Below are 25,149 nucleotides of genomic sequence, written 5' to 3' on the forward strand. Positions count from 1 at the left end.
AAGTTTAACGGAATAAGCGGACTTGGGGAAAATGATAACGGAGAATATCCCAAAGCATATTTGGGCAACATTGGAGGGAATATTCTATGCGGAGATCCTTCGTCCATGCCTTCCCGTTGTTGTGTCTCCTTAAATACCCCTTTTTTTTCTCTCTAAATCCTCGCAACAATCCTCGAAATCCCTCCTCTGTCCCTTTGTTTCCTCTGTTTTAGTAAAACTTTCAGCAATGGCTCTCAAAGCTGTTCATGTCTCCGACGTGCCGAACCTCGACCAAGTCCCGGAAAACGCTTCTCTTTCTCTCTACTCAACCCGTTTTTCCAAAGGTAACGTCAACTTTTAAACTTTCACCATCTTTGATTCTTGTTTCTTGTTTCTTGTTTCTTGGTCATGATTAAAATATGGGTTTTAATTTGTTTTGGTTTTCTGTTGTTGTACGTAGGGTTGGAGTTGAACAGGGCGACATCGTTTAGGATACCAAAGTTTTTGGTGATAGGGCATCGAGGGCATGGCATGAACATGCTACAAAGCTCTGATTCAAGAATGAAAGCCATTAAAGAAAACTCCATTCTCTCCTTCAACTCTGCCGCTAAATCTCCCATTGACTTCATTGAATTTGACGTTCAGGTAAGGATTCAAATTCCCCAACATTTTTCTTTCGTTAAATCTGGTTTGTTCTTTGTCAACTTTTCTTTTTTTCTCGTCTTTGGATTAATCGAAATCTTCATAACACATGAAACCACGTTCTTGTGTCGGGTTGGCGGCGTACGCTCGCCGCGAACGACAAGGTGTTTTGTCTTAATCTGGTGGGGTGGTTGGATGGGTTCTTTTTCTTCTTCCCCACGTGCCTACAAGCGCTTTTAAGTTTACTTTTTCCTTAATTGAAGTAATTTTCTATTAATAGGATTTAGTTTTTCTTTTTCCCAATTGGAAGATTACTGATGGTGTTCATTTTCTTGCTGGGATTTCGTGGGTTTTTTTTTTAACAAAATAAAATTTAAAAAAGATTTTGATTTTGAGAAATTTATGAAAGAGTTTGGAGGTGGTGAAAAATGGGCAAATGAGCCAATCAATCACAGGAAGTAAAGCAAGCGATTGTGGTTTTTTGTAGGTGACAAAAGATGACTGCCCTGTCATTTTCCATGACGACGTTATCCTCTCTGAAGAAAATGTATGTTCCACTTTTCTTTTCTTTTCTTTTCTTTTCTTTATTTTTTAAGCTTTAACCAATTACCAAGGGTTAAAAATTTTCCATTACCACGTGTTTCTGATAATTGATTTGGGTTTTCTTCCAGGGTACTGTGTTTGAGAAGAGAGTCACGGAGTTGTGTTTAGCAGAATTCCTTTGCTATGGACCCCAGAGGGAAGCAGGGAAAGAGGGGAGATGTTTGCTGAGGAAAACAAAAGATGGGAAAATTGTTAAGTGGGAGGTTGAAACTGATGATCCACTTTGTACCCTGGAAGAAGCTTTCCAGAGAGTTGAGCCTTCTTTGGGTTTCAATATTGAGTTGAAATTTGATGACAATATTGTTTATCAGCAAGATTATCTCGTCCATGTTCTCCAAGTCATCTTGCAGGTATATCAATGGAGGAAATCTACATCCTGCGATAAGCTTTGTTTTTTTTTTTCTTCTAGGGACTGGCTAGACATTTTGTTCTTAATTGCTGTGAATTTTGTTATGTGACAGGTGGTGTTTGAGTTTGCTAAAGATAGACCCATAATCTTCTCTAGTTTCCACCCTGATGCAGCTCAGCTTGTTAGGAAGTTACAGAACAACTATCCTGTAAGGATTCTAGCTACATTTTTAATGGATCAATATCTCTGCATGTTATTTTTGGACTTTTTTTAATGTTTATCTTGGAAAATCAACAGGTTTTCTTCTTAACAAATGGTGGGACAGAACTTTACTATGATGTGAGGAGAAATTCCCTGGAGGAGGCCATAAAGGTCTGCCTGGAAGGAGGTTTACAAGGGATTGTTTCAGAGATCAAAGGAGTGTTTAGAAATCCAGGAGCACTGCCTAAGATCAAAGAGTCTAAGCTCTCCCTCCTGACATATGGCAAACTGAAGTAAGTTCCTAAAACTCTTATGTTGCTTTCTGACTGTTTTAAAAGGTTGTCATAGTCAAATGTTGAGTGGCATTTCCTTCTCCAACTTAACAGCCTAAAGTTTGAACAGGCTGCTTTTTAAAGCTTGGAAGGTTCTGTCTAACTTTGAAACTTTGCTTGTTACTGCAGCAATGTACCAGAGGCTGTTTACATGCAATATTTAATGGGAATTGATGGGGTGATAGTAGACTTTGTTCAAGAGATCTCACAGGCTTTGAGCGACATGATCAAGCCTGCCAAGGCAGTTCCTGCAGAGGAAGGGAATGGGGAGGCTGAGGCAAAATCACAGCTTCAGTTTTCACAGCAGGAGCTCTCATTTCTGTTAAAGCTAATCCCAGAGTTGATACAGCACTAATACTTGCCCCCTAACACCTATTGTTTTGCCAATTTTAACCCTTTTGGGCCTGTAACCCAGTTACACGTTTGTAGATAACTTCGTTTTTTTAAGGTGGAAAATCTTTCAGACTATCATTTTCTCTCTCTGAACATCGAAATTTGGAAGAGAAAATTGTCTCTTGCTTTTGTCTCTTCAGAGTCCATAACATTATGAACAATAATACAATATAAAAATAGAAAGAGGGGATTAGAATCAAAGACCATCTATCATACTCCTAGTCGTTTCATTGATCATCAAATCAGTGGTTCCATAAGCTGAATGGAATGCCGAACGAGCTATCATTCTTTAAAATAAAAAAAAGATTTAATGCAAACCATGTGGAAATGATGTAGATGTTCATGACTAATATAAATATATAAAATAAAATTTTTAATAAAAAATAATCTTACATTTAGATAGTTAATCTTTCTAACGAGTGGTGGTCAGATACTTGCTTAGCTTAGATCCTGCAAAAAAAAAAAAAAAAAAAAAACCTAACAACTGATCTAACTGATGAACAACTACTTCATTATTTCTCTCGATAGAAATTAATGATTCTGAACTTCCTCTGTTTTAGATAGAAAGATTCTCCTGTAAAGCAAAGACAATATATGTAAATCCATCCATTAATATTACAGTTGCAGTTGTACAGATTATAGGTTAAATTAATGAGATTTTATTAAATTAAGAGGTATACTACAATATTTATTACCTAATTGGACTATAATACTATATTTAGTTCAAAGTTGTATTAGAATATTATTAATAGGATTAGTCTTTTATATATATATAATATATCATTTAGGTCTATAACATATAGAATTTGATAATACAAGATTTCTCATATAGGAGATTTCTGATTCTCACAGCAAATGTCGAAGCTGACTCCAAACGAAGCAAACAGTCTTGACATGGAGAACCATTCATGGGGTCAAAACCTGCAAGAGGTGAGTGTTAGCATTCCAGTGCCTCATGGAACCAGATCAAGGTGTCATGTGGGGTTCTACAGACACCCCAACCGTGCGGCCAATTTTAACCCTTTTGGGCCTGTAACCCAGTTACACGTTTGTAGATAACTTCGTTTTTTTAAGGTGGAAAATCTTTCAGACTATCATTTTCTCTCTCTGAACATCGAAATTTGGAAGAGAAAATTGTCTCTTGCTTTTGTCTCTTCAGAGTCCATAACATTATGAACAATAATACAATATAAAAATAGAAAGAGGGGATTAGAATCAAAGACCATCTATCATACTCCTAGTCGTTTCATTGATCATCAAATCAGTGGTTCCATAAGCTGAATGGAATGCCGAACGAGCTATCATTCTTTAAAATAAAAAAAAGATTTAATGCAAACCATGTGGGAATGATGTAGATGTTCATGACTAATATAAATATATAAAATAAAATTTTTAATAAAAAATAATCTTACATTTAGATAGTTAATCTTTCTAACGAGTGGTGGTCAGATACTTGCTTAGCTTAGATCCTGCAAAAAAAAAAAAAAAAAAAAACCTAACAACTGATCTAACTGATGAACAACTACTTCATTATTTCTCTCGATAGAAATTAATGATTCTGAACTTCCTCTGTTTTAGATAGAAAGATTCTCCTGTAAAGCAAAGACAATATATGTAAATCCATCCATTAATATTACAGTTGCAGTTGTACAGATTATAGGTTAAATTAATGAGATTTTATTAAATTAAGAGGTATACTACAATATTTATTACCTAATTGGACTATAATACTATATTTAGTTCAAAGTTGTACTAGAATATTATTAATAGGATTAGTCTTTTATATATATATAATATATCATTTAGGTCTATAACATATAGAATTTGATAATACAAGATTTCTCATATAGGAGATTTCTGATTCTCACAGCAAATGTCGAAGCTGACTCCAAACGAAGCAAACAGTCTTGACATGGAGAACCATTCATGGGGTCAAAACCTGCAAGAGGTGAGTGTTAGCATTCCAGTGCCTCATGGAACCAGATCAAGGTGTCATGTGGGGTTCTACAGACACCCCAACCGTGCGGCCAATTTTAACCCTTTTGGGCCTGTAACCCAGTTACACGTTTGTAGATAACTTCGTTTTTTTAAGGTGAAAAATCTTTCAGACTATCATTTTCTCTCTCTGAACATCGAAATTTGGAAGAGAAAATTGTCTCTTGCTTTTGTCTCTTCAGAGTCCATAACATTATGAACAATAATACAATATAAAAATAGAAAGAGGGGATTAGAATCAAAGACCATCTATCATACTCCTAGTCGTTTCATTGATCATCAAATCAGTGGTTCCATAAGCTGAATGGAATGCCGAACGAGCTATCATTCTTTAAAATAAAAAAAAGATTTAATGCAAACCATGTGGGAATGATGTAGATGTTCATGACTAATATAAATATATAAAATAAAATTTTTAATAAAAAATAATCTTACATTTAGATAGTTAATCTTTCTAACGAGTGGTGGTTAGATACTTGCTTAGCTTAGATCCTGCAAAAAAAAAAAAAAAAAAACCTAACAACTGATCTAACTGATGAACAACTACTTCATTATTTCTCTCGATAGAAATTAATGATTCTGAACTTCCTCTGTTTTAGATAGAAAGATTCTCCTGTAAAGCAAAGACAATATATGTAAATCCATCCATTAATATTACAGTTGCAGTTGTACAGATTATAGGTTAAATTAATGAGATTTTATTAAATTAAGAGGTATACTACAATATTTATTACCTAATTGGACTATAATACTATATTTAGTTCAAAGTTGTACTAGAATATTATTAATAGGATTAGTCTTTTATATATATATAATATATCATTTAGGTCTATAACATATAGAATTTGATAATACAAGATTTCTCATATAGGAGATTTCTGATTCTCACAGCAAATGTCGAAGCTGACTCCAAACGAAGCAAACAGTCTTGACATGGAGAACCATTCATGGGGTCAAAACCTGCAAGAGGTGAGTGTTAGCATTCCAGTGCCTCATGGAACCAGATCAAGGTGTCATGTGGGGTTCTACAGACACCCCAACCGTGCGGCCAATTTTAACCCTTTTGGGCCTGTAACCCAGTTACACGTTTGTAGATAACTTCGTTTTTTTAAGGTGGAAAATCTTTCAGACTATCATTTTCTCTCTCTGAACATCGAAATTTGGAAGAGAAAATTGTCTCTTGCTTTTGTCTCTTCAGAGTCCATAACATTATGAACAATAATACAATATAAAAATAGAAAGAGGGGATTAGAATCAAAGACCATCTATCATACTCCTAGTCGTTTCATTGATCATCAAATCAGTGGTTCCATAAGCTGAATGGAATGCCGAACGAGCTATCATTCTTTAAAATAAAAAAAAGATTTAATGCAAACCATGTGGGAATGATGTAGATGTTCATGACTAATATAAATATATAAAATAAAATTTTTAATAAAAAATAATCTTACATTTAGATAGTTAATCTTTCTAACGAGTGGTGGTCAGATACTTGCTTAGCTTAGATCCTGCAAAAAAAAAAAAAAAAAAAAACCTAACAACTGATCTAACTGATGAACAACTACTTCATTATTTCTCTCGATAGAAATTAATGATTCTGAACTTCCTCTGTTTTAGATAGAAAGATTCTCCTGTAAAGCAAAGACAATATATGTAAATCCATCCATTAATATTACAGTTGCAGTTGTACAGATTATAGGTTAAATTAATGAGATTTTATTAAATTAAGAGGTATACTACAATATTTATTACCTAATTGGACTATAATACTATATTTAGTTCAAAGTTGTACTAGAATATTATTAATAGGATTAGTCTTTTATATATATATAATATATCATTTAGGTCTATAACATATAGAATTTGATAATACAAGATTTCTCATATAGGAGATTTCTGATTCTCACAGCAAATGTCGAAGCTGACTCCAAACGAAGCAAACAGTCTTGACATGGAGAACCATTCATGGGGTCAAAACCTGCAAGAGGTGAGTGTTAGCATTCCAGTGCCTCATGGAACCAGATCAAGGTGTCATGTGGGGTTCTACAGACACCCCAACCGTGCGGCCAATTTTAACCCTTTTGGGCCTGTAACCCAGTTACACGTTTGTAGAGAACTTCGTTTTTTTAAGGTGGAAAATCTTTCAGACTATCATTTTCTCTCTCTGAACATCGAAATTTGGAAGAGAAAATTGTCTCTTGCTTTTGTCTCTTCAGAGTCCATAACATTATGAACAATAATACAATATAAAAATAGAAAAAGGGGATTAGAATCAAAGACCATCTATCATACTCCTAGTCGTTTCATTGATCATCAAATCAGTGGTTCCATAAGCTGAATGGAATGCCGAACGAGCTATCATTCTTTAAAATAAAAAAAAGATTTAATGCAAACCATGTGGGAATGATGTAGATGTTCATGACTAATATAAATATATAAAATAAAATTTTTAATAAAAAATAATCTTACATTTAGATAGTTAATCTTTCTAACGAGTGGTGGTCAGATACTTGCTTAGTTTAGATCCTGCAAAAAAAAAAAAAAAAAAAACCTAACAACTGATCTAACTGATGAACAACTACTTCATTATTTCTCTCGATAGAAATTAATGATTCTGAACTTCCTCTGTTTTAGATAGAAAGATTCTCCTGTAAAGCAAAGACAATATATGTAAATCCATCCATTAATATTACAGTTGCAGTTGTACAGATTATAGGTTAAATTAATGAGATTTTATTAAATTAAGAGGTATACTACAATATTTATTACCTAATTGGACTATAATACTATATTTAGTTCAAAGTTGTACTAGAATATTATTAATAGGATTAGTCTTTTATATATATATAATATATCATTTAGGTCTATAACATATAGAATTTGATAATACAAGATTTCTCATATAGGAGATTTCTGATTCTCACAGCAAATGTCGAAGCTGACTCCAAACGAAGCAAACAGTCTTGACATGGAGAACCATTCATGGGGTCAAAACCTGCAAGAGGTGAGTGTTAGCATTCCAGTGCCTCATGGAACCAGATCAAGGTGTCATGTGGGGTTCTACAGACACCCCAACCGTGCGACCTTGGGCTCGCCCTTAACTTGACCTCCAAACCCAAGTCAGCATAATATGCCTAACAGCTGATTTCCTCTAGGCCACAAGGACCAAGAGGCAACACAATGATGCAGGATGCAATGCAACTTACCAACCAGCCCACACAAAGCTTTCGGCCCCCAGTGCGCACCTTTCACCCGTAGACAGCACAGGCAGCACGCACCCAGCATAGACAGCACGCACCCAGCAGAGGGTATTCGGTTGGCAGGCACACAACACCTTCACCAGCACTCTGGACAGTGCACACTCACACCGGCAGGCAGGAAATGGCCTTAGGCCAGCAAGCACACAAGCAGCAAAGAGAAGGTAGGAGAGAGGAAGAGAGGAAGAGAGAATTTGAGAGCGAATGAGAGTGTATTGATTCCCAAAAATCTGCTGTACACAATTTACAAAGCCTATATATATTATGTTTTCCCTCCAAAATCTCCAAAATTCCCCCCAAAAGTCAAGGCAGTTGATGGGATGGCTTTTGACGGGAAACTCTAAAATTTGGGCACTGTTGGGCGGTTTAGGCAGCAGAATTGCTATAGTAGCGGGCTGGAGTGCTTGGGCCACGCCAGGCAAGCTGCATAAGCGCTGGGCGCGCGAGCTGCTCTAGGCCTCGCACAAACTGTCTGTCTGAGCTGTGCGGGCTGTCTGTCTGGAGCTGTGCAAGTTGGCTCGCCTAAGGGCCTGTGTTCTGCACCCTTGCCAGCAGCTTCCTCCTGACTAGCACACCCCAGGGGGGTTCATCTCCTAGTGATACTCCTCCATGTTCCATCACTCCACCACACTTCCGGGCACCATCTACGGGTCTGAACCGCGCCCCGTGATACCCTCCCCCACCTAAGCTGGCAGCGTCCTCGCTGCCGTGAGGAAGACGTCAATCTAGTATCGGAACTGCCACCAGTCCTCCGCGGACCACCATCTTGTTTCACCCTCAGGCAGTTCCCTTTCCACCTCATGTGGGCCCTGACCAGTCTTTCCCGAGTGGTCAGTGTCCTTCGTGCGCCCCCGACGCGGTCTGCGTGCCCCGCGCTGTCCATCCAGGCGCCCCGCGTTGCCACTCTGCTGGCGCGGCCATTCAGGTTGCTTGCACGCTGACTTTGCCCACTTATGAGCCCAGGGGGTTTCTGTGCCTCCGCACCCCACTCTGCGCCCTGACCCTGCGCCTCCTGCGCGTCCCACAACTTGGGTCTGATAACACCCTGTCATCACACTCAAAACTAGGGCCTGTCGCCCCCTCATAGTCACTGATGCGCTGCAGCCTGCAGTCGTGCCCTGCTGCTGAGCCACATCCCTTCGATGCCTCCTCCTAGCAAACCCACCTCGGCTATACTGGACCCCGTTCAGCCCCTCAGCTCTCTCTGCCTTGGTCGGGTGGAAGGTAGGCATATGCAGAAGGCCTTCCTACCTAACGCTCGACACATTTCCTGCTGGTGGAGTAGGTCGGTCTGGATCCTTGGCTGGCACCTCGCCATTAGACCCTTCACTAACTCTCGGACCTTCTGCCGTCTCTAGTGCGCGCCTTGCCCTCGGGTGTTTCAGCTGCGCGCTCATCCGCATCGCCCCCTCTCGGCTTTCTTGGTCGTGCGCACTCTCATCGCGGGAAACCCTACCTCGCGCTCGGGTGTCGATGTTCTGTCGTGCCGCACCATCCGGCATTGGCCTCTGCCTCACACGCCCCCGACGACTGCGTCTGCGCGACTTACCCTGCTGCGTGCCAAAACTGCTTGTTCCAGTCATCTGCACGCCTCCGCGTGGTCTAGCGACAGCAGATTTTCTGCTGGTCATGCTGCTCTCCCTCGAGCCAGCATGCCTAGTGGAGCAAGGCGGGCATGACACTAACGTCCGGTGTATCCTCGAGTGTCCTGCCCCACAAATGTCGTGGCATTCTTTTAGCGACAGCTTCCTTAAGCCCTCATGCTGTGGCTTATGCGGTCTGTCGACCTTGGCACGCCTCAGTCCATCACTCACATGGACCAACCTGGCCTTTTCTACCTCTGCACTCTCTAGGATGGGCTGCTCAATGGGGTCAGGCGTCTTGCCTTCCTTGATGTGCAGCAGCAGCTCTGCGCGCACCTTATTGCTGGCTGGTGGTGTGGCCTCCCTACTTAGCTCCCCAGCCACTGGATTGGCACCACCCGATTGATGTTCCGACACTTCCAGCACCTCATCCGGGGCCTCAACTATGCTGTTTGGGGTGTCCTCTAGACTCCGTACAGCAGCACATATTTGCTCACCCTCGACAAGCTGTATGGCAGACAATGTTTTAGTCGGTTGAGCGCACCCCCGTCGAACAAGTACTATGCACTGCCCCTTTGAGCCTAAGATGCATATGCAGTCATTGTGCGGCACGAGAAAGGCTTGAATCCGCTCCAAGAAATCGAGCCCCATCACAACCTCGTAGTCATCCATCTGGATCACTTCAATATCCTCTGTCCAGTGCCACTCTCCTAGCTGTACGTCGATCCCCTTGGCAATGCCTTTCGTGCGAACCCATTTGGAGTTGACAGTCTTCACCCAACCTCCAGCGCTATTAGCTTTTAAGCCTAACTTGGCAGCACCTTGTTCGGACACAAATAAATCAGAGACGCCCATGTCCACCAAGGCCTCCACTTGCTGACCCGCCACCACCATGTCTGCATATATGAGCCCCTTGGCTCGTTTGCCACCTTTGCATACTGCTTCCAGCTGCATTGACCCCAATCGGACTGTCTCATCCCCTTGCTGCTCTTCCTCCTCCGAGGCAATAGCAACTAGCTTTGCTCGCTTTGGGCAGTCTCTCACAAAGTACGGGCCTTCACATAGGAAGCAGCTCTTGGGTTTGTCTTCCTTGCTGCCGGAAGGCTTCCCCTTCCATGTGGGGTTGCCCTTCTATGGCGATTGTGGCTTGCCATTGCCACCGTCCTCATCTCGGGACTGTTTCCCCTTGTCCGCCCAGCCCTTGCCTTTATCTCTTGGCTTGGCTGGCTCGATTCTGTCTTTATCCAGACGAGAGTAATCGATCAAGCCTTCGGCCACTGCCATGGCACGCGTGAGGTCCTGCACACCCCTACGCTGCAGCTCCTGCTTACCCCATGGCTTCAAGCCATCCATGAAGGTGAAGAGGGCCTCTTTCTCGCCCAAGTCACCCACTTGCAAAGCTAGATCACTGAACTCCCAGACATATTCCCGAACATCACCCTTTTGGACCAACCGACACAGCTTCCCCCTCGCCTTATCCATGGCATACTCGGGGTAGAATTGCTTGCGTAACTCGATCTGAAAATCGACCCAAGTGCCTATCGGAGCTCCCCCGAGCCTATCGTCGCACCGACGCCTCCACCACAACAGCGCGGTGTCGCCTAAGTACATGGATGCCGTGGTAATCCGTGTTGATCCCAGTCACCTTGAAATACTGCTCTAGCCCCCACAAGAAATTGTCGATCTCCTTGGCATCTCTCATGTCGCAGAACTCCTTGAGCTTTGGCACCTCAAGCCTCACCTCCGGGCGGACAGCAGCCTCGTAGCCACCCTCAGCTCTTGCCCACCCAGACTTCAGTCCTCAAGTCCTCCAACTCGCGCTGCAAGATCTCCACCACACTCTCGAGCTGAGAATTCGGCTCAACCACATTCTCAAGCATCTCCCGCACTATCTCCTGAACCTCACCCTTGAGCTCTTCATCTTGGTCATTGAGCTCCTCAACGTGCTCCTCCTGCACGTCCAAGCGATCCCTCATGTCACCCACTGCCACCTCTACTCGAGACACCCTCGCGTTAAGAGCAGATATGAGGTCTCAGGAGCAAGACTTTCCCCTTCGACTTGCACGGGTTTCTCTACCCTCGGGCACCGGTTCTGGAAGATTAGACCCACTGGTTGTCATCCTCTCCACTCAGTCACCTCTAGTGCAGCTTGCAAACCGATCGCACACTGTTCACAAACTGACCCCCAACAACACTGTTTGGCTTGCAACAGACCCAGCAACACAGCTTGCCTCGCCCACTGTTTTAGCACATTGCCTGACTCGCAACTGACCTAGCAGCACTGCCTAGCTCGCAGCTGATGGCTCTGATACCACCTGTCACGTGGGGGTTCTACAGACACCCCAACCGTGCGTCCTTAGGCTCGCCCTTAGCTTGGCTTCCAAACCCAAGTTAGCCTAGTATGCCTAACAGCTGATTTCTCAAGGCCACAAGGACCAAGAGGCAACACAGTGATGCAGGATGCAATGCAACTTACCAACTAGCCCACACAAAGCTTTCGACCCCCAGTGCGTACCCTTCACCCGCAGACAGCATAAGCAGCACGCACCCAGCACAGACAGCACGTACCCAGCAGAGGGTATTCGGTTGGCAAGCACACAACACCCTCATCAGCACTCTGGACAGTGCACACTCACATCGACAGGCAGGAAATGGCCTTAGGCCAGCAAGCACACAAGCAGCAAAGAGAAGGGAGGAGAGAGGAAGAGAGGAAAAAAAATTTGAGAGTGAATGAGAGTGTATTGATTCCTAAAAATCTGCTGTACACAATTTACAAAGCCTACATATATTATGTTTTCCCTCCAAAATCTCCAAAATTTCCCTCAAAAGTTAAGGCAGTTGATGGGATGGCTTTTGGCGGGAAACTCCAAAATTTGGGCACTGTTGGGCGGTTCAGGCAGCAGAATTGCTAAAGTAGCGGGCTGGAGTGCTTGGGCCACGCCAGGCAGGCTGCTTTGGCACTGGGCGAGCGGGCTGCTCTAGGCCTCTCACAGACTGTCTGTTTGGGTTGTGCGAGCTGTCTGTCTGGAGCTGTGCTGGCTGGCTCGCCTAGGGGCCTGTGTTCTGCACCCCTGCCAGCAGCTTCCTCCTGACTAGCACACCCAAAGAGGGTTCATCTCCCAGTGATACTTCCCCATGTTCCGTCACTCCGCCACACCTCCGAGCACCATCTACGAGTCTGAACCGCGCCCCGTGATAAAGGGACGTTGTCTGCAATGTAAACATGAAGCATCTGAAGGTTGGGCTAAAGGGTCATACTCCCATTCTTGATGCGGAGTTGTTCGGAGTGGTGAAACCTAACGAATCTTACTGGAGATTGGAGGATCAAAACATGATCTCCTTGTTACTGACCAAGTGTGATAAAACCAATTGATGGAAATCCTTGATGAAAGGAGGTCCCGAGATAGATACTTAGAAAGCAGAACCTGAGCCTAGTAAGTCGTCTGATTTGGACTCTGAAACCAAATCCACCATTTAGAAGATGATGTTTGATCAGAGACAAAAGCAACTAGGGCTTCCCACCAGCGAGGGGATCGAGAAGCAAGAGATGCTTAAGAAATTCATGGCTCAAAATCCAAATTTTGACTTCTCCAGTGCTAAGATGATGTAGATGACACAGAAAAAAACATATCTTTTGTTTAACTTTCTGAATTTTACCCTGACTTTTATAAATTTTGTTGTTTTTTACTTAGACTTTAGGACCATAAACTCTAATCTTTCCTAATTTTTTGTGCAGTTACTTTCTGCTAATGTAAGGATTTGTTTATTACTAGAATTTGGGATTTACAGAATCAGTAAATTATGGTCCGATGGACTATGTATACACTAAACAATAAGAGCACCTTTAGCAACACAATTCATGAATGATTCTGCAGACCTGCAGGCTGCACCGAACGCGAATAATAAATGGATAGTCAAACTTATAATTACTCGAATATTTTTTAAATTTATTATCTTAATCCGAACTCCTATACATACCCACTAATCGATTATAATTATCTGAATTCATTTAAAAATTTTATTATGTAAAAAAAAATTATTAAAATGCTCTTCATGGGTATTCAATTATCCAAATTTCAATTTATACCTGTATCCATATACAATAATATTTTTCATCCATATTTTATATAATTCACAAATAATTATATTCCTTATAAATTAAGATAATATATAAAATATGTATATTAAAAGACATTACAAGCTAAATAATAATTATAATTTTATAAATTAATTTAATTAACTATATGAGTTGTCCTGAGTTATATGAAATTAAAAAAATAAAACTAAGTTCCAAAATTATTCTAATCTCACAACTTTCCTTTAAATATATACATTATAGGTTTATATAAATAAAGATATATATGTTATAATTAATAATTTTATAAATTATAATTTTTGTAACATTAGCATAGAATAAAAAATAAATATGTTTATATTAAAAATATATATAATAGTAATTATATTTTTTATAAATTAACAAAATATATAGAATATATATACTAAAAGACATAATTGAGTTTGAATATTGAGTACTCAAAAGGTAATATCCGAATTCAATATGAATATTGAAATTACTATTTAAATTTGACCACAACCCGATTATAAAGTATCCTAACACTCTATAATCAAGTCGCTCGCAAGTATCTTGTAACAGGGCACTTGTCGTCAACACCAGTTTTTGCTTTTAAGCCCGTTTTACCCTTGGGTCTGTTACATTCTTTTAATTGTCGTTTTAACGACATTTGAACGACTTGACAAGTTAGTGTTTTCTTCTCCTGTAAACCAATATTGACAAAGAATACATACTTGAGATTGGTCTCACCCCACAAGCCATTAAGAGCAATGTACTTGACTACAAGATATTTAAATCCTGTGAAGCAAAAGAGTACATCAGCTGCAATCACAAAATACAGAAAGAAGAGGCTGGAACATCAAATCAAACATCACAAGAATCAGCAGCAAAACCATCAGTCCCCATCAGAACCAAAAGGCACTTGCACTCATCTAGCAGCCACAGTAGTTCACCAGTGAACCTCAGGAGCAGCATATTGTTCAGCCACAGCATCTATGATGTAAATATCCAAATGCTTATACTTCTAGAGTATGATGCTTTGTTTTATTCCCTTTCTTTTTCTCACCAAATTTTTAATTTATTCCATTATTATTGTTTAATCATATTCCTATTCACCAATCAAAAATATGAAATTAAACTGATAGACCTTATGCTCTGACCCTTTTTTTTTCCTTTAAAATCATTGAATTCGAAAATACTGGGGTTCCAAAAAACAATATGTTTGGGTTGGTTGAATTGATTGTTAAAGTCCAAGAAGCTTGGCACAGTCCAATCCAGACTAATATATTTTAAGAGCCCAAATATCTTGGATGACTTGTGGGCACTACCTTTAGCTGATCGCTCCATTTCTGTGTCAAGCAAACAAATTAAAAAGAACATTGAGGCAAGGGAATAACAATCAGCCTCCTTGCACACAAAAGTCTCATGCACTAACATGTTTATCAAACATAAACCCTAATTTTAATCAATATCTTATTTGCTTTGATCAAAATTGGCATGCACGCCTGCTTGTGTTCATGATATGCTCGGTAATTCAAAAATTGAAACCATCCACGGAGTCAAACTCCATTAAACAAAGTATGTTATAGAATAGGAAAAGGGTTGGGGCCTCCATGTTGGGTTAATCTCATCTTATCCAAACTACAATCTAAGCTTGAATGAATTGAGAGAGGGGGAATGATAGGCAACCGAACCCTTTTCAACTCCCAAATTTTGCCTTCTTTTCCATCTCAATTTTCCGGACAAGGTATAATACATTGGGTTTATATTTGATATACGTACCGTTTTTATACACTGTCAAGGTATCAGACGATGCTATTTTATTAAAAAAATTTAAAAGTTTGAGGTACTTAAAAAATAAATATTATTATTTTTCTTAAAAGAAAGATAAACAATTTTTTTTCTCACCATCTCTCTCTTAGTCAATCTCCTCCTCTCTTTCCCTCGACAACAAATAGATCTAAAAAGAAGAGAAAAAAAAATTGTAAATAAGTTTGATGGAAAAATGGATGATAATTGAAGAAGAGTTGGTTTTTCCTTTGTCTCCATTTTGTCCTGAGGAACTGGTGGTGGGAGGAAGAATTTGACGGCACCAACCAACCGGCTCATCACAATTTGAAATCAAGATGCACATCCATTGCCTAAGCAAACTTTTCTAGGAGAGACGTGTTGAATATCTAAAACCAAGCTTCTACCTTAGGCCTTGAAATCAATAACATGTTCCTCTATTTTGTCCTCATCATGATTAGTTCATGGTATCACGTTTGGACCCAAGTCTCAAAAGTAATCAAAACCCTCTTATGTAAATTAAATAAGAGATCATAAATATTTAAAAAAGAAATAGGTTAATTAAGAAAAAGAATGAAATAAATATAATATAATCTCTATAAATTAATAGTCGATAAATTAATAATTTTAATTAAATAATATTTTTTATCGGTCTCGACTTAGGACTAATGCGATAAATTAATAATTCGTTAAATTTATAAAATAATACATTAAAAAAAACACATAAGTTCTTCTTGATATATAAATTAATAATCTCTTTATATATTAAAATTATATATATACATGACTTAATTATGAGGCATTTGTAACATATGACTCCAATGTGGTTTGTTTCCTCTTGAGATTGATGTCTCCTTGAACCTCATCTTTAACTTTTATTAGTGCATTAAGAAGCTCTAATGTAATGTTTTCATATTGTAAGAGAAAATTATGCACAATACATGCATTAAGTTTAATATTTTGAAAAAAAATGTACAAATTAATAAATTATTAATTTATCAATTATATAATATCTCAATTAATTAATAAATTTTCATGGTGCTAAAGGTATTAATTTATAGAAGTTTAATTATATTATTTTAAAAATCAAAAATAAAAATTTAGAGTTTTGAATTTTTAATTATTAAGGAAAGAAGAACAGGAGAAGAAGAAAAGGAGACACACTCTCAATGCATCAAATGTAAATCCTAAAAGATTTTAGTCTTGTCCTTATTGAGTCACAACATTGAATGTAGCATGTGATTGCTTGAGTTAATTACTTTTAATCTTCTAAAACGAAATCATAGTCTAGATTTTACAGCAAAACTGATGTATAAGACTCTTGGTTCAGTATAGATCCTAGCAAATCAAGGAACAATTCCTTTGAAGTAAGTTACTACTTCTTCAGTTTCAAATTAAATGTCCATTTTTTCCTTCTTTGATAAAAAAATTAACTTTGATTATTATTTATTATAATGTTATTTGTAATTATAATTTCGACAAATAAAGTTAAAAAAATCCTAAATTCAAAATTTTCAAACCTTATTTTTGAAAAATTTAATTTTACACGATATTATAAAAATTACAATCAAAGTTGGTTAACTTTAATTTTAAAAAAATACAAAGTAAACATTCATTTTGACATAAAAAGAGTAGCATCTAGTTTTCACACAACATTTTGGCTAGAATAAAAAAAAAAGTGAAAAAAGGTTTATTTTTGGATTGAAAATCTAGCTTAGGGTTTCTTTTGTTTTAAACTCCATGGTGTAGGCCTCTAGCCATGGCATAGCTGAGCTCTACTTCTTTTTCAGTTATTAAGAGGGTATAGCTGAGGCTGCTGCTTAAAACTAAGCACTAGTACTAGTAGATAACTAAATAGGCAGGGCAATGTTCTCGCTAGTGAAGCATGCGTGTACCTTTGCCCCTTGCATTAAATTTCCTTTGTTTTGTTTTCATGGCTATAACTTCACTTGTCGTTTTTGTTGTCTCCAAGTATGCGTGGAGGTTTGTATTATTTGAGGTTTTGGCTTTAGCTAGAGTTGCATAAGAGTAATATGTAAGATAAGGAGAAATGATTTTGTTGGAAACAATAAAATTCAAAGATTTCTTCGAATTTCAATAAAAAATACACTTATCTTTCTAATTTGAAAATTATTTTTCTATTTTCATGAGATTTGATAAAAAAAAATACACTCATCGATCTTTCAAAAACTAACGGTGTTCAATATTTTTATCCGTTCTAGCATGTCAGCACGTAATAAATGCATGTATAAGTTTTTGATGAAGAGTAAAACAAAATAATGTGGAACATAATTTATAATAATGTTGATAATATATTATAGACCTTATACCTATACATTAAGACGAGAAACTCAATGAACAAATTCAAATGAAACTTGTCTCCAATAATTTCAATTTATTGATATTATTTAATTAAAAAGATATGTGGTACATGAACATGGACTAAATTAATGCAATTAACTAGAGAAAAGTAATAATACTATACAAGAAATGAAGAATTAATCATTAATTTGTGGCCAACAAAAAGGAAAAGAAGAAACCATCTTTGTGATTACAACAATCATAGAGATGAGAATGATGTGGGGAAGACACCGGCCAAAAGGGTCTTTTACAAAAATATATGATGAAACAGCTGGACTAAGCAATGGACAAATCAAGCCAAAAATGGTTTCTTAGGAGTATTAAAGAAGAATAAGGAAGATGATAATGTAAAAAAAGAACAGACACACATAATCATGGCCCCTCTCCTCTTACCCAAAATTGTCAACTTCAAGGCTGGGAAAGAGAGGGGAGAAAGAGTCTTCTCTCCCCCCAAACCCACACCCACACCCACAACCTGGCCAATCTTCATTAATTGAGACAAATCAAAACCAAAATGTGTTCAAACACGCATCTAGAGGTGTTGTGTTCTTCAAAAGGTAGTTTGCAAATGTCAATGTGAGGGGAAAAAAACAAAGAACAAAAAAAACATGGGATTATTATTTTATGGTGGGTTGTTTACCCTTCATCAATGTCATTATCATGGTTGACCAAGGGCTTGATTTCTTTTTTTCTTTGTGTTTCTTCATGTGGATGACTACTACTCTCTGTTATGGAAATGGGGGTGATGGTGGTGGTGGTGGTGGTGGTGGTTCTTTTGGGGATGGAACTCTTCTTTGAAATTAAAAGATAAAAGGGAAAAAAAAATTATAGTACTTAATGTTTCATGATGATTAATTTCCCAATAAACAAATAAAGGCATTAAGGTGAAGTAGTATTTCACTTTTGGCAATCAAATATAAGTTTCTTCTTTTTAGTGTATGATTTGCATTCACATTTTTCACATGTATTTTTTAATTGAATTCAACATCCCCGAGTATAATATATATATAAGCAAAAGCCTAAACCTTTCTCTTAGATGTGACGTTTTATGGTATGAATATTTTATAATGTGACATGATATAAGAAGTTTTGTGTTTATTTTTAATTAATTAAATATCCAAACAATATAAAAAAATGTCAAATCATCTTATCAATGTCATGTCAATATGATCAACGTACCACGCTAATGTCTTTAACCGTATTAAGATTTAAATTGAAATTAATAAATAAAAAAATATATATCAACTCTATTTATAAAAATTATTGTACATTGATTAAATCAAAATTTTTTATAAAATGCAGAATTTAATTGCATAATTTGACTAAAAAAATAGTTTATTTTCACTGGATTTTAACTCCTTGAAATCAATCTTTTAACTAACTTGGAATGGTAAGAAAAAAGGGTCAATTAGTATTTTAGTAATGTTCAATTTTTTAACCCATTTCCTATCTTTCATCGTATGACTCACAAATTGCTTACTTTTCTTATTTCTTTTCTCATATTTTTAATAATTGCAGGACTAATTCATCTTCAATTCTTTTCTACCACTACTTATTAACCCTTTTTCTTTAAACCATCTAGGAAACTAATGGAAGAGTGGGAAATGGAGCTGTAAAAAGATGGACAAGTCAAAAGAAAAATGATAAATATTCCATCCGAATACCAAAAAACAAAAAATTCCATCCAACAAAATTATGAAACAAATCTAGTTGTTGGGGAATATAAGAACTAACTTTTAAGCTTTTGATGTCGGCATAACCTTTGATTTTAAGCCAAAAATCTTGCAATCACATAAGGTAATAAGTAACAACCATATCTCCATTATCAAGCTTGAAGGGTTTTCACACAACAGGGTAACAAAGAAAAAATCTAACAACAAAATCTATATATCATTCTGCTTGAAGGATTGGGACACAAAACAAGGTCCCACTTTCACTTTGGGTGAATTCTAAGGTTTTCTTCTTCATCATGTAAGCCCATACAAGATTAATTGTCCGCCGATATACGTAATCATCATTTTTATCCGAATTTATATTCAATATTCGGTTAGTATAAAGTGTTTACATACCTTCACTTAATCGTAAAATGTTACATCATGAATATATAAAGATAAAAATTAAAAAATCTTTTAAAATAAATATGTTATAAGTTATGAGTATTTATGGCTTAGTTAAGAAAATGGCTAGATTTAATTTAGTGATAATGTATAGAATCTATAAACTCAGATGAACGGTTGTGATGGAATGAACAGAAATGATGAGGACTGTGATACTTGCCTACAATGTTATCCAAAACCTATTCGGACCCTTGGATCTTTTGAGGGGGCCGAACCCTGAAGGAAAATCAGTAGAGACGTGGCACACGTGGGCCTGACTGTAGAGAGAGCAGATGGGGGGGTGTCTTGACCAAAAACAGTAGAAGTTTTCTTACACGTTTGTCTAAGAAACGACCTGTCAACATAAAGCAAAGGGAGGGGGTTTTAGTCAAGGAAGGAGTTCCGAGTCAGAATAAAGAGGAGTTGTTCGAACTTTGAGTTGGAACGGAATTTCTTCTGCTCTGTATATAAAAAGGGCACCTCCCTGTCTTTGTTCTCCCTACAAAGCCATTGAAACCCAACTAAAGTCTTCGTTTTGTTTTGGCCTTTTCTTTCCTTTTGGGTTCTTCTCTCTCTCTATTAGCACAGTTCCAATCCTACATGTTGCTTTGATTGATTTTCAATCAGCTAAGCTAGCTCAAGTTGGTGGTTGGTTGAGAGAAGACAAACATACAACTTAAGCTTGCTGGTTGAAGAGGTTTCGGTGAGAGTTTTGAGCATGGAAAGTAGTCAAAACTTTGTTGTAAATGGAGGGATCAAGATGCCCATTGGTTACAGGTTCCATCCTACAGATGAAGAACTTGTGGTTCATTACCTGAAGAGAAAGGCTTTGAGTCTCCCATTACCTGCTTCTGTCATTCCCGAGTTTGATGTTTTCCAGACTGATCCTTGGAGCTTGCCAGGTTAGCTGCCCCTTAATTTCTCTCAAGGTTAATGCTTTCATAGTGTCAACTCTAAGTAGTGCTTTTTCTAGTTCTTTGAAACCCAACTTTAGTTAGTGAAATTTTCTGTTTATCAGATCTTTGTACATGTCCTTAATCATCCTTCAATAGTCAAGTTCTCTTAATATAATTTTATCAGGATTCCATGCGATAATGAAAGTTGTGGAAAACAAGCATGCAAAGTTCTGTCAAACTTCAGGAAACAAAAACTGTCAGCAATATGTAACATGTGCTGTGTTGGCAGCCTGAGAATTTGTAGTATAGTAATCAAACTTACCATGTCTAGAGCATCAAATTTGAAAGGGGTTGTCTAAAAGAGTTTAAATTTTTGTGGGTTTCCAGGTGATTCGAAAGAAAATAGGTATTTCTTTAGCAACAGCTATGGCAATGACAGTAACAAGAATTGCAAGAGAGCAGCTGGTTCTGGTTACTGGCAGCAAATTGGCAAAGAGAAACCAATTTTAGCTTCTGGAAGCAACCAAGTAGTTGGGATGAGAAAAGCTTTGATTTACTGTGAAAGGAAGCGTTCCAGTGACACCAAGATTCGATGGCTCTTACATCAATATCGCCTTGTCGGCTCTGCGGCAACTCTCGGTTCATCTCAGGTAACATAACAACAAACTAATTTAGTGGCACAGCTCATTTTTCTGCAAATATAAGTAGCAGTCATCAAAGATTTTGCTAATATTTGCAGATGTCCAAGTGGAAATTGTTTGGAGATTGGTTGGTTTTCCGGGTGTTTCAGAGGAAGAGAAAAGCTAAAAAACATAGAGCCAGTTCTAACAAAAGTCAGACTACCAGTGCAGTGACCATGCCTAGTTGTATTGATTTTACAGTGGAAGACTGCTCTGTCTATGGTCCTCCTCAACCTTCTTCACCGAGTTCAAGTGAAATTACTGAGGTTTCTCTCAATGGATTAGATGAGGAAGAAAGCAGTGATTTCATTGGTTCTTACTCAAATCGTTGAATGAGAAAGCAGTGAAAAACAGTTCACACTAGACTTTGTATCAGATCCTTTTAACTGTTGTGCAAGAAATGAGAAATGGGCAAAAAGGAAAAAGAAAAAAAAATGGCAAATTTGACTGTTTTAAGGACTTGAGAAATTGTGTTCTGCAAGCAAATCCCAAACCTTTTACCATGATATTGCTCCCTCCCTATCCTGCTTTATTAGTTTTCTTCAAATTTGAAACAATTATGGTGAGAGGGGAAAGTGGTGGCACAAATTATTGCTCATATCTAAGCTTTCATTATCAAAAGGCAAATGATTTTTGAGACAGAAAGATGACTAAAAGTAGATACAAATATGAAAGAAAATACAATACTACAGAAAAAGAGGCATCCAAGGAAAGAAGTAGAAAAAGGGTTCTGTTCTGTATTATCTAATCATGACATTGTAACGATGGTGGCAAAGGGCATCTGCACATGGGTGCTGATTCTCCACCCCTTCATATACTCCCAACATCAGAACTCAATACTCCTTTCTAAAATATGCTTCCATTTATCGAATCTAGGTGACTTTTTTAGGCTTCTGTTCTTGCACATTATTTTAAGGCCTTCAGCCACATTTTAAAAGAAAACAGATTCTCTCACTGTCTTTCAATTTCAAAATGATTCTGTGTAATTAATGTGTTCTTCTGCTAAAGAATGGTTTTGGTTGTGTTGTGTTGGGAAGGGAGAAGAAAGACAGACAAGGGTTTTTCTAAATACTTCCAGGCTTGGGTAACACAACTTCTCATGGGATGATGAGAATAAGATTCTTCCTGTCAGCCAATAGAGCCAAAGAAGAGGAACATATTTTTTTAATTAGGTTTTTTTAACCTAACCTCAACTCTCCCACCACCCCAAGTTTTCCCATCTAGATCCAAGTATCCAAATAAAAAAGATGCATAAAGGGAAACTAAAAGTCATTGCAGCAACACATTAGAAACTGCAGAAAATGGATTGGTTGGTTAGATGTGATAAAAAAAACTAACTTGGCTCATCAGATGATCACAAGCGTGCAATCTTCTGAAAGACCATCGTTTTATTTATCTCAGTAGGACCCAAGGCAAGTTGGGTCAATGACAACTCACATGTGTACCACATGCAATGTACAAACAGAGGAAAACATTGAGAATTTTAGATGATTTTCTAACTCAAAAATCCCTACTATTGAAAATACATGACCTCCCAACAAACATTTTGGAAAGGAAAATATATATATATATATTTGTGGGGTTTTGAGTTGTTTGTTAGCTACCTTTGGACAAAATGCTATACCGCTGTCGTTGAATCATAGGGTAGTTTCAGCTAATCGAGGGTTCACTACCAGATTGATCACGTTAGTCAATAACTAGTGCATGTCCATAGCAAAGTTCAAAGATTCTTTTCTTCTGTGTCACAGTGTTTCCATTATAAGCAGTCAATTTGCTGTAAGGGAACTGAAAGAAAAGTTTAGCAGCAACTTCTTCGTGAGAGAGGTTGGGCTGCTACAGAACTGCCGACCAAAGTTCCTTGTGGCAGAGGTTTAAGAATCATGATCTTATCACGTCTTTCCTGTTACAGACGCAAAGAGACATGGGGTTTGGCTTGCGGCGTAGATTGCTGACTTTCACGCCTCCATTTTTGTCAATGGAAGGTGGTCTAGTTGTTGTGGTAGGCCATAAATGTGCAAGTACAAGCTTTCCTTTTTGTAACTTCCAATTGCACCAAGAAGCCTTTCTTCATGCTAGGTGGGGAATGGTTCCTAGCAACTAAATTCTAAATTCCGGAAACAGATAAAACAATTGTACAAGCAAGTAGTAAACTTGCTTGTGAAATACAACCTAGAGCTAGAGGCTAAACACCGAGACCTGGTGAAAGTATTGACAATTTTATTAAATAAAATTAACAATCTAATCTCAGTTAAGAATAAAAATCCATCTTCCTTTTTGTTGATTGATTCAGTGGCAAGATGCAGATAATCATCCTATCAATGGCTTCATACAATATCTGTCAGCTCAAACTTTTAGTATCTGCTCTTTCTTTTATCAGTGTTAATTTAGGACTTTGATACCCCATAGGCCATAGCTTGGTATTCCATTCCTCAAGCTGGTGGACGAGGGCGTGTATTCTGAAGTTGCCCAATCCGGGAGAGAACTTTCTTATCTTAGCATTGCCTTCGAGGGTGGTAGTGAGCTAATATTTTCTTTTGTTTATTCTTCGGTATCTCCATCAAAGGCCATGTCTAACTCTTTCAAGTTCTAGCTCCACAAACAAAGATGCCTAAAACACACGGGAGAAAAGGGTTCCATTTAAAAAGAACTTGGTTTCCTAGGCAAACGTTCGATGATCAATTACTTTTAAAATTTGGCATCGTGTCACTCTTTTTTGGGTGCCTAATTGGACTATTTGATTATTATGGGGTGCCTAATTTCTTCAATACACCTTGACCATCTTCATCTTCACCATTGCATGCTTAATGTACAACAAGTGTTGCACAAGGTACAACCAGTACTATACGCAAAACTACTACTTGAAAAACATTGATGTTAAGTCAAACATAAATCTGTTGTCTCCATTTGATGTTTCATTTTTGTGTCACATGTTTAATAAATTTTTTATATTAAAATTACTCTTATTGTTAGACTATTATTTATGATAGGTAAGTTTAAGGTTTGAGATTTTTGATTGATAGTATAAAATTGAATACGTTGTGTAAAATTATGAAAAAGACACTAAGGGAAGCATCAAGTGAAATAGAATTTTTTTTTTCTTCTTAATTCTAGTCTTGATTTCATTACCCCTCCATTTTAAAGTAGAATTGTTAATTACAAATTTTAATCACTAATTCACTAATTATTTCTATATCTTTAAGCTTTTAGCTTTGTCCGTCATAAGAGGGAATAACTAGCTAAAATTAGCTGCTATAGCCTGCTGTAGAATCTCTAACTGACAAAAAAAAAAACAGAAGACTTTTAAGAAAACATTGTGCTTAATTTGTTACATCAATGCTAAATTTTATTGTACTGATCAAACATCAGCGGAGGGAGAGGGGTGGCCGTCACTCTTCAGTTTTTAATTTTTTATTTTTATGTGTATAAAAGTCAAAATATTTAGTTTTACCTTTCTACATAGATCAAATGAGTTGGTTTGGAGTAGAGGTAAGAAATTTAAGTTAACTTTCAAAGTCTTAAGATAGTTTAATGTGAAAATCTAATTTTAATTTTTTTTCTGTTCTATATCTATTATGATACTTAATGTGAAAATCTAATGTTAATTTTTTTTCTGTTTTATATCTATTACGATACTTAATGTGAAATTTAATATTATTTTTTTTTGCTTTTATGTTTATTTATATTGATGAATTTGAAAGCTTATATTTAAATTATTAATGAAATATTTTAGCTTAATCTGAAAACCTAATGTTAATTTTTTTTCAGCTTTATATTTATTATTATACCTAATGTGAAAATCTAATGTTAATTTTTCTTTTTGTTTTATATCTATTTATATTGGTGAATCTGAAAGTTTATGTTTAAGTTGTTAATAAAATTTTATATTATAATTTAATTTTATTACAAAAGTGATTAATTTTTT

The 25,149-nt window shown here is 37.3% G+C and overlaps 2 protein-coding genes and 1 pseudogene across 2 annotated transcripts; all 3 read left to right on the plus strand.

Moving 5' to 3' along the window:
* Positions 1-149: 149 nt before the first annotated feature.
* On the plus strand, positions 150-2,577 carry LOC18601075 (glycerophosphodiester phosphodiesterase GDPD1, chloroplastic-like). Its single transcript, XM_007031890.3, has 7 exons — positions 150-323; positions 440-624; positions 1,109-1,168; positions 1,293-1,574; positions 1,686-1,781; positions 1,871-2,067; positions 2,236-2,577. The coding sequence occupies exons 1-7, from the start codon at positions 227-229 to the stop codon at positions 2,459-2,461; spliced, it is 1,143 nt and encodes a 380-aa protein (XP_007031952.2). The 5' UTR covers positions 150-226; the 3' UTR covers positions 2,462-2,577.
* A 672-nt stretch (positions 2,578-3,249) lies between these two features.
* On the plus strand, positions 3,250-12,944 carry LOC18601077 (protein BOBBER 1-like; annotated as a pseudogene).
* Positions 12,945-20,092: 7,148 nt separating this feature from the next.
* On the plus strand, positions 20,093-21,695 carry NAC084 (NAC domain containing protein 84). Its single transcript, XM_007031894.3, is given in 4 exon segments — positions 20,093-20,553; positions 20,935-21,197; positions 21,287-21,436; positions 21,439-21,695. Coding segments are annotated over 4 exon segments (642 nt in total). The 5' UTR covers positions 20,093-20,369; the 3' UTR covers positions 21,484-21,695.
* The last annotated feature ends 3,454 nt before the right edge of the window (positions 21,696-25,149 follow it).

Source organism: Theobroma cacao, chromosome 4 (genome assembly GCF_053813885.1).
Source record: "Theobroma cacao isolate CCN51 chromosome 4, ASM5381388v1, whole genome shotgun sequence".
Taxonomy (NCBI): domain Eukaryota; kingdom Viridiplantae; phylum Streptophyta; class Magnoliopsida; order Malvales; family Malvaceae; genus Theobroma; species Theobroma cacao.

Excerpts from the sequence above, each read along its gene's own strand:
- LOC18601075 (XM_007031890.3), top strand. The coding sequence starts at position 227 with ATGGCTCTCAAAGCTGTTCATGTCTCCGACGTGCCGAACCTCGACCAA. Across the intron at positions 324-439 it reads CTCAACCCGTTTTTCCAAAG|GGTTGGAGTTGAACAGGGCG; the intron begins GTAACGTCAACT and ends TGTTGTACGTAG. Across the intron at positions 1,782-1,870 it reads AGTTACAGAACAACTATCCT|GTTTTCTTCTTAACAAATGG; the intron begins GTAAGGATTCTA and ends GAAAATCAACAG.